At 48.0% G+C, this 14,538-nt stretch overlaps 1 protein-coding gene across 2 annotated transcripts in view; it reads right to left on the minus strand.

Moving 5' to 3' along the window:
* LOC126995697 (uncharacterized) overlaps positions 1-14,538 on the minus strand; it is a 35,311-nt gene that overhangs the window by 7,326 nt on the left and 13,447 nt on the right. For both annotated transcript variants that reach the window (XM_050855506.1, XM_050855505.1), the window contains exons 2-5: positions 12,243-13,652; positions 10,513-11,766; positions 3,176-3,391; positions 2,839-3,030 (exon numbers count right to left, since the gene is read on the minus strand). In XM_050855506.1, the coding sequence (XP_050711463.1) occupies positions 2,839-3,030; positions 3,176-3,391; positions 10,513-11,766; positions 12,243-13,121 (2,541 nt within the window). In that variant the 5' untranslated portion in view covers positions 13,122-13,652. The remainder of the gene's footprint in view (positions 1-2,838; positions 3,031-3,175; positions 3,392-10,512; positions 11,767-12,242; positions 13,653-14,538) is intronic.

The following is a 14,538-nucleotide window of genomic DNA, read 5'->3' on the forward strand; positions in this document are numbered from 1 at the left end:
TTTGATGCAAATGAATGATGATCCCCAAATGACCCACTGACGGAATTTTCTCTCTCTCTCTCTCTCTCTCTCTCTCTCTCTCTCTCTCTCTCTCTTGTGTGTGCTGAAGGGGCAATAAAAGCCAGCCATAAACTTCGACCATCGAGGACAACAGGGGCTGGCAGGGCAACGGAAGGGTATGGATGGGCCTCACCCTCCCTCATTTCCCGTCAGTATAACCGCCGCCGCCCCCGCCGCCGCCGCCCCCGCCGCCGCCGGGTCACGAAAGGCTTGGTAGGGTCGTCGGGAGGCCAGGGGTGTAGAGGGACTGGGAGGGAAGGGAGTAATTTGGTCCGGAAGGGCTAAACTTAGAATATATCTTCCCGCGGATAATTGTTGCGGGGCTGCGCCGGGCTATTATTTCGGGGGTCACGTGCTTAGGGTAGAGACAGGTGTAGGGGGGTCGGGTGCAGGAGGACGACAGTGACCCAATCAGCGCCCCATTACTGCTCCTCTAACATCCCTGCATCTCCCAGCCCTCACTAACGACGGGGAAGGCAAAGAAGTGAACAAAACGATTATTTTCACATCCACGAATACATATTTATGCTGATGGCGTGGAGCAGAGAATGTCGGATGAGGGTAGGAGGTCAGAATGATAGATGGCATACGTAGGTGCATGAGGAAAGGTGGAGGTGGAAGAAGAGGAATGTTAAATGGATTATGGCAAGGTAGAGGGGGAGCTGACAAGGTGATGGAGGAAGGCGGAGGAATAGGGAAGAGAAAGAGTGTAATGTGAACTCGGTGGAAGTGTGAGGGGGAAGAACATTATATGGATCATGCGTGGCAGACTGGAGGGTGAGGAGCCAAGGCGATGCAGGAGAGTTGGGGATGAAAAAAGTTTTGCGTTGGTGGAGTGTAAAGGGAAGGCAAAAGAATAGTAAAGGATGACTAGAGGCAGAAAAAACAAGGTGATGCAGAGGATGGAGTTTTGGATTGGTGGAGTGAAAATGTGAACCCCAAAACGATAGTAAAGAAAGAAAGGAAGACTGAGGAAGAAGCTCTACGTTGATGGAGTGTAATGTGAACGTAAAATAAAGGATGACTCAAAAACAGAAAGAAAGTTTGGGCGTTCATAGGCTCGAATCAGACGGCGAATGTTTTGAAAAGTTATCCCTCTAAAGAAAAGTGAAAGTTAGAGAATAAAAAGAAACAAGAAACAGGTACTTCTCAAACTTCTCATCTCATACACCTGGTTGATAATGAGCGGCGAACCAGGTAATCGTCCCTTAATGAGTAGAAAAAAGGAGGGGTGATTAAGTATACGAAGGTGAGTATGTCCCAGGTGAACAGGTGGGTAAATTACATAATGGTCTGATCCTGAAAGCCTGTAATTCTTTTCTTCTTATTTTTTTCTTTATCTTCTTTTTTTTCTTACTCTTCTTCTTCTTCTTCTTCTTCTTCTTCTTCTTCTTTTATTTCTTTTTCGTTTTCTTTTTCTTCTTTTTCTCTTCTTTTTCTTCTTTTTCATCTTCTTCTTCTTTTTCTTTTTCGTTTTCTTTTTCTTCTTTTTCTCTTCTTTTTCATCTTCTTCTTCTTCTGTTTCTTTTTCGTTTTCTTTTTCTTCTTTTTCTCTATCTTTTTTCTTCTTCTTTTTCTTCTTCTTCATCTTCTTCTTCTACTATTTCTTTTTCGTTTTCTTTTTCTTTTTCCTAGGCACCGTTTGAAAAGGCTTCTGCACCATGAATGTGAAAATAAGCACCATGAAAACCCGACGAACTTCTCTATGACCGAAAGCATGTAGGGGGCCATATCCTCAGACATTTCGGCGCCAAGTTCACATATTTAGCAAGGCTTTCGTAGGCGTTTTGGGCATTTCCATGAGTAGTTTTATGACTCTGGTGGTAGTTTGATCCTTCTTCTGTACCTTGAACCTAAGAAAACACTCATGACTGATCTCCTATTCGGCCTTTCAGGATAGATGATGCGAAAGTAGAAAGCGCCTGGGAATACTGGTACTGGACTTGTATGTTGAGAGCCACGTCTGAGGCTTAAGTCACCCAACACTTGTCAAGGAAAACAACAACAACAACAACAACAAAAAGACATTCGACCATCGTTATTTGATGTTGATTGAGAACGCACGTGTGACCGGAACTATGATTTTACGCCCACAACAGAACGTAACACTCTCTCTCTCTCTCTCTCTCTCTCTCTCTCTCTCTCTCTCTCTCTCTCTCTCTCTCTCTCAGACGATCGAAAGCATATAATTGCGTAATAACCCACGCTGGCAACCTAAATATAGGGATTCCGCTGCTTTCACGACCCCATTACAAACGTTTTCTTTTCTTTCTCTCGGCGAATTTTAACGAGGTTGGGGCGTCTGACCTCAGCAAACAGGAAGACTGACGGCTGACTCCCTCGGTAAACAAATAAATACATAAACAATAAACTATAAATAAATCAGACAATGCCAAAAATGTGTATATGTAGCGTGAGTTTGCAATGATCCATAAAAAGACCCATAATCCTATAAATAACAGGAAAATGGAATCTGGGTTAAGCCGAAAATGCCCCTCCGTCATGCCTCAACCGGATTCTTATTAGACTTTCGCCAAACATACGAGCGTTCCTCGGGTGGATGTTGAAGAGAGAGAGAGAGAGAGAGAGAGAGAGAGAGAGAGAGAGAGAGAGAGAGAGAGAGAGAGAGAGAGAGAGAGAGAGAGAGAGAGAGAGAGAGAGAGAGAGAGAGATCGACAGTAGTAATAATAACACCCATTGCAGTGTCAACGACAACTACAACAATAATTACAATGATAAAAACTACAACGACCCTCGCAGCCCCTCAGCCCGCCTCACCTGGAGCTGGTTGGGTGTGGCCACCTTGACCTTCCTGTCGGAGTGCACAATCTTGTGGTGGGCGGCGAGCAGCGCCACCCACTCGTGTTCCCGCAGGGAGGGCGGCGTGGGGGCGTCCAGGTCGTCGTGGCAGCAGCTCTGGATGTATTGCTCCACGTGCCCCAACGCCTGCCGCATCCGCTTCATGGGCACCTGCGAGCCAGATACCGCACCGGCCGTCAGATGACCAATCTCCAAGCTACGCTACACCCTCAGTCCTATCACCATTATGCCCAACGCTCCGACTTCCGACGGGAACTATGATATGTATTGCAAGAACGAGAACTTCAGGACCTACCTCGCCGTGAGAGTCGGACACGGCGCTGGAGCCGTGGGTATCGTGACGCTCCGTGAGCCACTTGAGCATGTTGAGGCAGGCGGTGAGGCGGTAGTCGTGGATGAAGGCCGTGCGCTCGTCCTCATGCCCGATGCAGTAGCCCCGAGGGACGAACGTGTCCACGCCAGAAGCCTCGCTGAACCAGTGCAGCTGCTGCAGCGTCTCGCACAGCCCGTACTATGCACACAGACACACACACACAAACACACATACACACGCTCACATGGAATCACTGATAAGTGGATGAACATAGAGGTATCACAGCACTATAACTCATCTCATATGATACTTGAACTATTTCAAGATTATAGAAATTGCTTGATTCGGGTTACTATGAAATGACTGTGATACCTATAAATGGATTAATTTTGAAAATCAATGCAGCAAGATTACTATATTTCTGAACAGAAACCAAAGACATAATTAGTATGCTGAAGGACTCCTGACTAGGTGAAGTTATAACATTAGTGTGTGTGTGTGTGTGTGTGTGTGTGTGTGTGTGTGTGTGTGTGTGTGTGTGTATTATTTTTAACTTTGATTACCATTTTATTATAATTTTTCCCAGACGCAAACTTGACCGAAAGAAAAAAAAAAGAAAGGTTGTTGCCAGTATCTTGCAAGAAGCCATTTCCTTTTGTTATGCCCTGACCTCACGCCACGGGGCAGGGGAGGCGGAGAGGAGGAGACGAGGTGAAGGTTAGCAACAACAAAAAAAAAAAAAAGAAAAAAAAAAGGAGCAATTCCGAAACTCATCTAGAGCCTTTATGATAAGGTTAAGAGGGATACAGACGAGAGACTATTTTGTGAAGCAGTAACCGAGAGATATCAATTCACGCTCACATTTCACCACAACACTTACCGGAAATATCCTAACCAAAAATGAAGATAAGGGAAACATTTAATTCTTTCTTCGGATTTTTTGAGTTCTTTTGATCCCGCGGCCTCGGTGTCAAATCAGATCAGGGGCGGTATTCTCAGACGCTTCCGCCTCGCACATTAACTATTTTCAAAGGTCAAAATTGAGATTAATCGGGCTTTCATGAGGATTTTTTTCACATTCATGGTACAGAAGAAGAGTTAAACAACCACCAGGGCCATTAAACTAACCCTGGATATGCCCGAAACGCCTGCGAAAGCCTTGTAAAATATGTGTAATTGGGCGCCGAAAGGTTTGAGAATACGGGTCCAAGATGTGGTCCCGGGATATGCCTTTGCAATGGCTCCCGGATTTTCTGTTCATTCAATGTTCTCGTGCTTCAACTCTGATTTTCTTCTTCAGTTTTCACTTGACATCTATTTTTTTTTTCACTGGTTTTGCACTTATGTTTTAGTCTTCTGAACTCTTTGCGTTTCCTTCCAGAGTTTTTTTTAAGTAACTTTTCCTTTCTTCCATTTTCTCACTTTCTTTACTGCTATTTTTGAGTAGTAATATGTCAGCTAGGTGTTCGTCTGTGTCTCCCTTGTATGGCTGTTGTACAAATGTGCGAAAGTAGAAAGCGCTTGGGAATACTGGCACTGGACTTGTATGTTGAGAGCCACGTCTGAGGCTTAAGTCACCCAACACCTGTCAATGAAAACAACAACAACAACAACAAAAAGACATTCGACCATCGTTATTTGATGTTGATTGAGAACGCACGTGTGACCGGAACTAATGGATTACGCCCACAACAGAACGTAACTACTCTCTCTCTCTCTCTCTCTCTCTCTCTCTCTCTCTCTCTCTCTGCCAAACCCTGAGCCCGTAGTTTCAGACGCTTTCGGCCCTCCCAACAACTATCCCCAAACGCCACAAAGGTTATAATGGTCGAGTTTTCATGAGGTTTTCACGTTCATGGGGCAGAAGCCGTGTCAAACTATTACTAAGCTCATCAAACTACCCGTGAGAACATCCACAACCTCAACGAAGGCCTTATCAAATGTGAGTGTATAAACCCCGAGATGTTTGCATGAGAAAATGGGTCCTGCATAGTTACCCCTTGATCATTAACCCAGACACGCTGCCCAAGGCCATTGAGTGCCCGCCGCATCCCCACTGCCTGCATACTGACCTGCATTACCAGATTATCGTACTCAGCGCACTGCATTTATCGCTTCAGACACAAAATTGTCGTACCAACTTTTAATTATTGATGTACATTTGCAAGAGTTATGACAGAAGCCGGAAAACACAATGAATGCTGACTTGCCCTGCCTCTTCCAATGTTTTCTGCATTCAGAGAGGCGGACGGTAAAGCTATTTTCGGCGAGCCTTTAACAACGCTGTCACGAGGAAGGAAATCTTTCAACCTCACCGTCAAGGCCAAAATACAAGGCGTCGGATGTTTTCATTTTCCTCGACGGAGTCACAATAAACGACATCATCCACCTGCTCAGCCATCAGACGAGAGAGAGAGAGAGAGAGAGAGAGAGAGAGAGAGAGAGAGAGAGCAGCAGGTGTGTCATGGGCGTGTCCTAGGCGTGTAGCCCTGCCATTACAGAGGGCCAGCGTAGTAATGGGAGTGTCGGAGGGAGGGCCATTAGTTACGCCCTTCACCATTGGCTTCATAATGGCTCGCTTGTGAATAGAGTCGGGGATCATTCAATAATGTTATGTGCTTGCCGTCATTTACTGCGGCGTGAACTGACTACAGAACATCTCTCCTCCCAAAATTGACTTCTCTTTTAGCCACTTCTCTCTAATCTTTTTAGGAGCAATGAGTAGCGGGCTTTTTTTTCATTATTGTTATTTTTTTTAAGCACTTGAACTGTTTCCTTTGCTGTAATAAAAAAAAAAAATTGTGTCTCCTGCGGTGCTGTGAAGGTAACACTTTGGTTGGCATTCTCAGACGCTTCCGCATTTCACATCAAAATTTACCAACGCCAAATATGAGATCAGTCGCGTTGTCGTGATTTTTTTTTTTTTTTTTTTTTTAGGTTAACGGTACAGAATTAGGGCCAAACTATCACAAGGGTCATAGGAATGCTCACGGAAATGCCCAGAACTCCTACGAAAACCTTGTGAAGTATGTGTGCTTGGGCGGCGAAATGTTTCAAAAGACACTTCGACTAAGCACTCAGCACACTCACACCGGAAATGTTTAAGACACACACCGAAATGTTTAAGACACTTCGACTAAACACTATAAGCACAGACTCGCACCGGAAATGTTTAAGACACATACCGAAATGTTTAAGACACATCGACTAAACACTATCGCCGCCCAAGAACACATATTTGACAAGGCTATCGTAGGAGTTGTAGGCATTGCCGGGAGTAGTTTTTTGACCCTGATGCTAGTTTGACCCTTCCTCTGTACCGTGAACCTGAAGAAACACTCATTAGAACCCGACTGACCCCCTCTTTGACCTTTATAAATAGCTGATGTGTGAAGCGAAAGTGGTACAGTTGACCACGCTGAAGCCCAACATGTGTTTGCCGTTATTAACCCGAGTCGCAACATGATATCACACTGGTGGGCTTCACTGTAAATCCTTTGTGTATATTCAGTTACTGCAAGGAATCCTGTTATGCCAGAAATAGGTTACGCGCATAATTCTTTTGTTTTCACCGGAACGAGTCATGTCACCGGTGCAAAGTCAGTATTCAGAGTTTAGAGTCATTTCTCATACGCTTACTGCCACGTTCTCCTTTCATGAGTCTGTCGTTGTTAACCTGAGTCACCGGTGCAAAGTCAGCATTCAGAGTTTAGGGTCATTTCTCATACGCTTACTGCCACGTGCACTTTACAGAGTTTGTCGTTGTTAACCTGAGTCGCTACATGATATCAAGCTGGTGGGCTTCACTTTATAAACCCTTCGTGTATATTCTGTTACTGCAAAGACTCCCGTTATGCCAGAAAGAGATTACGTGAGTGATTCTTTGTTTACCAGTGTGCATTTCCGTTCCATTCCGCTTGCATATGTCACCTGAGCAAGTTATGTCACCTGTGCAAAGAGAATATTTTAAGTTTATGATAACTTCTCATACGCCTCCTGCCACCTCCTCCCCTACACGAGACAACAACAAACTCATGAAAACGCCATAAAGTGAGACAGGGTGAAAATAAAATAAAAAGTCGAGCCTTTATAATATTGTTACACACCAGGTTATCTGTAATAGTCGTGACATTATTATCTTTATCATTTTTTTATCTATCTCATATATTCTGGGGGAGCAGGAATGATATTACCCCAAGCGTTCCTTACATACGAAAAAAAAAAAAAAGACAAAAGGGACGGCGAGGTAGGCCAGGACCAGGAGAGGCTGAGAAACGACATGGTCCCCCCCGAAACCTTATAATGCCCCAAAGATTAGGCCGCTCTTTACCCGAAAACACTGGGCCGTTTGTCTCTATAGCGTCCTAAGGCAGCCGAGACGCAGTGAGCAAAGTCTCCCTAATGCCGGGGTGCCTGAGCTATGTTGCTGCAGCCGGGTCGTGGTGGCCTGGCGTCGGTAATTCGGTTCGCGTAAAATAAGTTCAGAGAAATTTTTGCCGTGTAGTATATCGATCATGGGACTGCAGGGCAACACGCGGCGAAGGGAGGGGGAGAGGGAAAGGGAGGGGTGTTACTATTGTTGTTGTGGGTGCTCTCGTGACTTCCAAGCGGCTGCACGTTGATGAGAAGAGATGAGAAGAGAGAGAGAGAGAGAGAGAGAGAGAGAGAGAGAGAGAGAGAGAGAGAGAGAGAGGTTGAGTCCAGGCTGAGAGAGAGAGAGGAGAGAGAGAGAGAGAGAGAGAGAGATAGAGAGAGAGAGAGAGAGAGAGAGAGAGAGAGAGAGAGAGAGAGAGAGAGAGAGAGAGAGAGAGAGAGAGAGAGAGAGAGAGAGAGAGAGAGAGAGAGAGAGAGAGAGAGAGAGAGAGAGAGAGAGAGAGAGAGAGAGAGAGAGAGAGAGAGAGAGAGAGTGTGTGTGTGTGTGTGTGTGTGTGTGGTGCCTCGTGCGACACCAATCCGTTCCTTCAGTCACGCACCCCCCCATTCCTCCTCGCCGTCTCCCTCCTCCCCCCCTCCACGGCCCCTTTATTCCTTTCTCCTTCCCTCCCTCACGCAATCCAACACACTCCATGAACGGTGTATTTTCATCTTATTTCGAGGTAACCCATATAAGACACTGGAGATAGGTAGATGGAAAGATAGCAAGATAGATAGCGGGCTTTTTTTTTTGTACGGCCTTGAACTGTCTCCTCTGCTGTAGAAAAAAGAGATAGATAGATAGATAGGTGGGTGGATAGAAATAGATAAATTGATAGGGGAAGAAGTGCAGATCAAGGAGAGACAATGATGCATTACATATTTTGCGTTTACGTTCGAAGAAAACAAAGTTACACAGACGCCTTACGCCTTACGGGCACTGCTGGGTACGGCCTTTGTGAGTATCAACTTAGAGGAAAAGCCTTTAAACTATTTCCAAGCGTATCAGTTATATTACGCAGTGGGATTGGATGCAGTAAGATTTTTTTTATTGGTGTAGCCCATCACTGTTATCGCGCTCTGCTTCTCATCAGTAAATACATCACAAAAAAAAAATTTGTTTCGACGTTCATAGTATGTTTCAAAGCACTCCGTTAGTCGTCCGGCCTTTTCCTGGTTAAATGGTGACTTCCCGTATTTATCAATCCGCTGCATATGGTTCCGGGGTATCCGGGCTGGGAGCAGGCTGTATTGACCCCTCAAGGAATATGGCGGAGACTCCTTGAAGCCTGACCAGCGTTGATCCTTAATGGTGGGAGAGTCGACCGTAGAGTTCGGTTCCCGGGCAGGAGGGCTCACCGAGGCACTCCAGTGGATTTTGAAAACCTATTCCAATTGCGCATAAATATCTTCAGTTCTGAAAGTGACGTCTCCATGACTTGAACATCGCATTTCAGATATGTATTTAAACAATCATTATATGCACTTGTATGAACTGGCTCAGAGGTAAAAAAAAGTTGGCGACTTTCACCGTAGAGTTATCCCTGTTACATGGGGAGACAAATCACAGAGCAGCAAAGACTCGCGCCTCTGAAGTGTTTTCCTTGTGTCACGCTCGCTCGTTTGTCATGGCAGGTAATGTGTGACTCAAATTTCATCTCCAAATTCTTTCTGATTGATGTGCTCGTAAATCTGATGGCATGTAATGACCCTCTCTGCTAATTGAGTCATATGTTTCATTGCCATCGACTCTTCTACTGATCCAAATCTTTATCAGAGCAAATGAATAATAGGAATAAAAAGAGAAATAAATAAATAAAGAGATCAACATTCAAATACGTATATGAGGTATGTGTGTGTGTGTGTGTGTGTGTGTGTAGGGGGTTGTTGAGTATGTATGTGTGTGTGTGTGTGTGTGTGTGTGTGTGTGTGTGTGTGTGTAGGGCTTCGTGATCAATGGCTGACATGATCCCTCGGGCGCCCCTTCACGCATCACCCTCGCTTTACTTTCATCCGCCTGTCTCCCTTCCGTCCTCCTCCCCCTTGCGTTGCTTCGTGTCATTTACATTTTTTCCCCTCGTTAGATGACTTGTACTAGGCTATTTCCAACATCAATAGATAGCATTTACCTAACACGAGGATTAAACCGTGTGTGTGTGTGTGTGTGCGTGTATGTGTGTGTTAGGGGGAGGTAGGGGGGTCCATGTGCGTGTCCGCTTAATAATGTAAAGGACGCCACCCGGTCTCAGTGAGGGGAAAAGACCATGGTATTGCCGGTCGGTAAATTGCCTCTATTGTCGCGGACCTGATACCGTGAAAATACCGAGAGGGCACCATGGAGGGAGGGGGTGAGGGGGTGAGTGCAGGGGCCGGTGTAACAGGAAGTGCAGGTAAAGGGTCAGGTAAGGGCGGTAAATTAGGGTGCAGGTAAGAGGGAGACGCACAGGCCCGGGGAGAGGGAATGTAAACAAAGAGGAGCGGGGTGGAGCGACAAAAGGAGGGCGACAAGGACGTGTGAGGAGAGGAAGGAATGGAAAAGAAGATAAAGTGGCCGGTGATGAGCAAGGGGGGGAGAGAAAGGGAGAGTGAACGCGTGTAAGATAAAAGAAGAGGAGTATAGTGATGGATAGGTTAGGGAAACGCAGTGGCAGATGAGGAACAAAGAACAGGTGAGGGAGGCAGACAGGTAAGGTAAAATAGGCACAGGTAACTAAGAAAAAATAACAGGTAAATAAAAAGGGAGAGGTAAAGGAGAACAAGTGTTAGGCGAGGGGGAAGGAGCTGATAAATGAGGTGAGGGAGCAAAGGGATAAAAAGGAACGTAAAGAATGGTGGGGTAAGACAGGCCTTGGTAAGGGTATAGGCGAGGTAAAGGGAGAGGCGAAGGAGTTCAGGGCGCGTCTTACCTTGGTGGTGAAGGGCGTGTTTGGGAAGCGGTTCACGACCTGCTCTCGGCTCAGGTGCTTGAAGGAAATGGAGTCTCTGGTCCACGTCCACAAGAGATTGGGCTCCACGTTCCGGAGCAGACGAGCCACCAGCGGCAGGTCCACGTCGCTCACCTCGAAGTCCACGTAGGGGTTGTAGGGCTCCGGGGTGGGCACTCCCTCCTTGGTACTCTCCTCCTCTCCTGCTTCGGCGGTCTCCTCTTGTTCCTCTACAGTTTCAGACTCTTCTTCATTCTCCTCCCCTTCAGTCGCCTCGCAGGCTGTGGTCCCTTCAGGAACTGATTCCTCCTTGCCGGCGGGTTTGGATCGCGGTACCCGCCTCACAGGAACATGCTTCGTATTATACTTGTATATGGTTGCGTTCCTCTCGGTAATGGACTCGGCAAGACCCCTTCGCACCTCCGAGGGGCCCAACGTGGCAGTGTTGATCCTGTCGACCTGGTTCACGGAGGCGGCCTCTTGGCTGGTGGCAGACCGCTCGGCGGTGTTGGAAGACTCCTCCACTACCGGGCTGACACTCGAGGCGGCGTCAGGGAGGCTCGTTGTGAGTGTGTCCCGGGCTTGGGGGCTGATATAAGGGTCTGACACTACTTCGTCTACGCTGGAAGAACCTACTGTGGCAGTGGCGGTTTTGAAGTCCTCGGATTCTATAGATAATGACAAGGATGATGACGATGATGGTGGCGTTGATGACGATGGTGGGGACGATGACGTTGTTGTTGGTGGTGATGGTGGTGGTGGTGGTGGTGATGATGCTACCGGCAGCAATGGCAGGGAAGGTTCAATAGATGGTGATGGTGGCAGTGGTGGTGATGATGATGTTGGCGGTTGTTTACCCAAAGGCTGAGCGGCAGGAGACGGCGTGTTCTCCGGGCTGGTGGAGCTTTCGCTTCCTTCACTACTATTCTTTGCACCCTCGTCCTTGGCTGCCTCATCCTCTCCCTTTTCTTCGTCCTGCTTCGGGCGGGTCGAGGCGGGTGTGGAAGGGGCTGAGGGGGGCTGTGCCGTGGCTGTGAAGTGGCCGGGTGGGTGGGCGTGGTGGGCGGGGGAGGGCGGTAGGAAGGAGGCCTGGTAGCCCACATGAGGACACACACAGTTGCTGGGGTGCGGGTTGAGATAAGGGACGTTGTGCTGCATTTTCTCAACCCATCCTCGCCGACGCAGCGCATCTCTGATAGCAGGGAAATATCCAAAGATTGAGAACACGCGGCCTTCCTGTGGGGGGCAAAAACAATTTGGAACTTTATTATATGAGACACAAGAAGAGTGTTTAAAGGGAATAATATGTCGTCAGACAGTTGTGAAGACATGAATGAAGGGTTGAACAAGAACTTTACGTCAACATTAATCACAAAAAGGGTAAATTTTCTTTTCTTATAGCATATCAGATAATACTATTAGGGAAAAATGAAAATGATGAACATTAGAACATAGGGAGCCTGCAAGAGGCCGGCAGGTCTACACAAGGAAGCTTCTGTGATGTCATCACAACTAATGAGACTTTTAAGAAAAATAAAAGCTCAAGGAAGCAACCTATAAGACATTGTTGCCAATGTGCCACACAGAAAAAGTAACTTCAGCATCCTTTTGAGAAATAAAACAATGTGTAATTTTTTAAGCTAATGAACCGTTAATGATTGCAAACATATACAACTTGTTAATAAAAAAAAAAAATCATAAGCGCTACTCACCAAGATTGCCTTTTCAGTGAACATCTTGACCTTTTTAATTTGTTCAAAGGACACCTGCTTGGAGCGAGGTGACACCCCCATTAGGGAAGTCCTCCGCCCCGGAGACCTGTGCTGGGCGGGGCTGGTGGGGGGCACGAGGCCTCCACACTCTCCGCCGCCGCCACAACGGCCGCCGGAGTGTTTGGGCCGAGCCGGAGGCGTGAGGGACGATGGAGGCCGCTTGACCGGTGACCCGCCCTCCCGAGGGGGGCCTGATTTGCTCCGACCGGAGGGGACCTTAGCTGAGGAGGACCTTGGGGGGTTGGCGGACATGGGCGAGATGAGGGGAGCCATCATGGTCTTGGACGACGACTTGGATGCTGACTCACACTTGGTGCAGGTGACCTTGGACGAGGCGCTCTTGGTGGCTGCCTTGTTGTTGTTAGCCGCGGAGGACGAGGAGGAGGATGACCTTGTCTGGGTCTTGTCCTTCCCCTCCGTGATGACAGCATTTTCATACTTGACTTGCGTCAGTGTAAACTCCTCAGAAATCTTTTTCACGTGGCGCCGAACTGCAGTAGAGGGACGTATATTGCCTTTAGCTTTAAGTTCTTTTTTGTACAGCCTCGCAGTCTTTTTCCATCCTTTATTGCTAATGCTGTTATTGTTGTTATTGTTATTATGGTTGACGCTGGATGTGCTCGGCAGCGGTAGCAAGGACGGAACGTCCAGGCCACGCGCCCCGCCCTCGCCACCCGCCCTGAGGCTCAGGAAGTCGATTGGGGGCCGTATTTCAATGTTGTTGTAGGGAATTTTGGTGTGTTTGAGTATTGGGGTGAGGTGCGCACCATGCGGTATCTCTTCCATTTTCATGGCACGTCCGGGGATGGCAACCTTCATCCTCTGCTCTTATAAGTTCGTCCTGGAATATAAGCTGGCCCGGTGGTCCTCGCCCTCCATGCCACCCCCGCGGCGCGGTGCGTGCCACACAGCAGGGCGGCCGTCAGCTCCGCGCCGCCAAGCACACTGTCTGATGGGCGTCCGGAGCACCAACATCACGCATGAGGCTGAGGCTGTGTGATTTCGCCTCACTCCATCTGGTGACGCTCCGTGCAGCTCACAAACTCGCCATGTTGGTCCCTGAAGGCGACACGTGACTTTTGTCCTCCAGACTTGCCGCCACGTAAAGATGCCTTGGTCTTAGCGTCGCCCCGGCCTCCTCCGGTGTGGCGGCGCTCACAGCCCGGTAATCTGAGGCAGCTGGCAGCTCTTAATATGTGCGGCGAGGCGAATGTGCATGGCCCTTGCTTGCGTGTGGGTACGGATGCGTGGGTGGCGTGACGTGGCGGGGCGTGGGTGCAGGTGCGGGCGCGGCGTGGCGGGTCAGCGGGCGATCACCATGGCTACTACACTCCCACGCCACCACCCACGCTGCCGGGGACACAAGAAAGAACATCAGTTTTACGGTGAGAAATAAGAAACTATAATTAACAGGTTCATTACCCTCTACGACATAATCCTTCTCCTCCTCCTCCTCCTCCTCCTCCTCCTACTACTACTACTACAGCAACAACAACAACAAAAACAACAATAAAAAATCCCTGAGATATGGGAACTAAGAACACATGTCTCAGCATTCCACGTGTGTCGTATGAGGCAGCTGAGGTTGGCCTGAAAGTGCTCGACAGTGCCCACGTTATGCTGAGTAAAGCTGTACCTCCCAAAGCCCTACTGTTCTCATTCCATATCCCCTTTACCATACAGTATACTTCCCATCAGACGACGCTCCAGACTGCCACCCACCCGCCCGCCCAGCCGCCGGATCCCGAAGGATTGCAAGCGCGGCCTCACATACCCGGAGTTCTTCGTGCGCGATCGACAGATAAGTGGAGCAATTTGAATATGATGTAGCCTTATTCAAGAAACATGTTATGTATTGATGACACGCGCGAGAGAGAGAGAGAGAGAGAGAGAGAGAGAGAGAGATTTATGGCAGGGAATGGGCAAATGTTGCTCTTTTGCGTGTTGATGTTCACGGAGAGCGTTGGATGTGTGTGTGTGTGTGTGTGTGTGTGTGTGTGTGTGTGTGTGTGTGTGTGTGTGTGTGTGTGTGTGCAGGCCTCGGGTGTGTGTGCGTGTACAGGTCTCAGGTGTGTGCGTGTGCAGGCCCGGGTGTGTGCGTGTACAGGCATTATGTGTGTGCGTGTGCAGGCCTCCTACGTGAGCTTTATCACGGGCCACACCTCCCTACACAGGCGGGGGCAACCTAAACTTCGTTGTCCGCCTCTTCTCATGCTACGGACATCATCACCACTTC

The sequence above is a fragment of the Eriocheir sinensis genome, chromosome 8 (genome assembly GCF_024679095.1).
Source record: "Eriocheir sinensis breed Jianghai 21 chromosome 8, ASM2467909v1, whole genome shotgun sequence".
In the NCBI taxonomy this organism is placed as follows: domain Eukaryota; kingdom Metazoa; phylum Arthropoda; class Malacostraca; order Decapoda; family Varunidae; genus Eriocheir; species Eriocheir sinensis.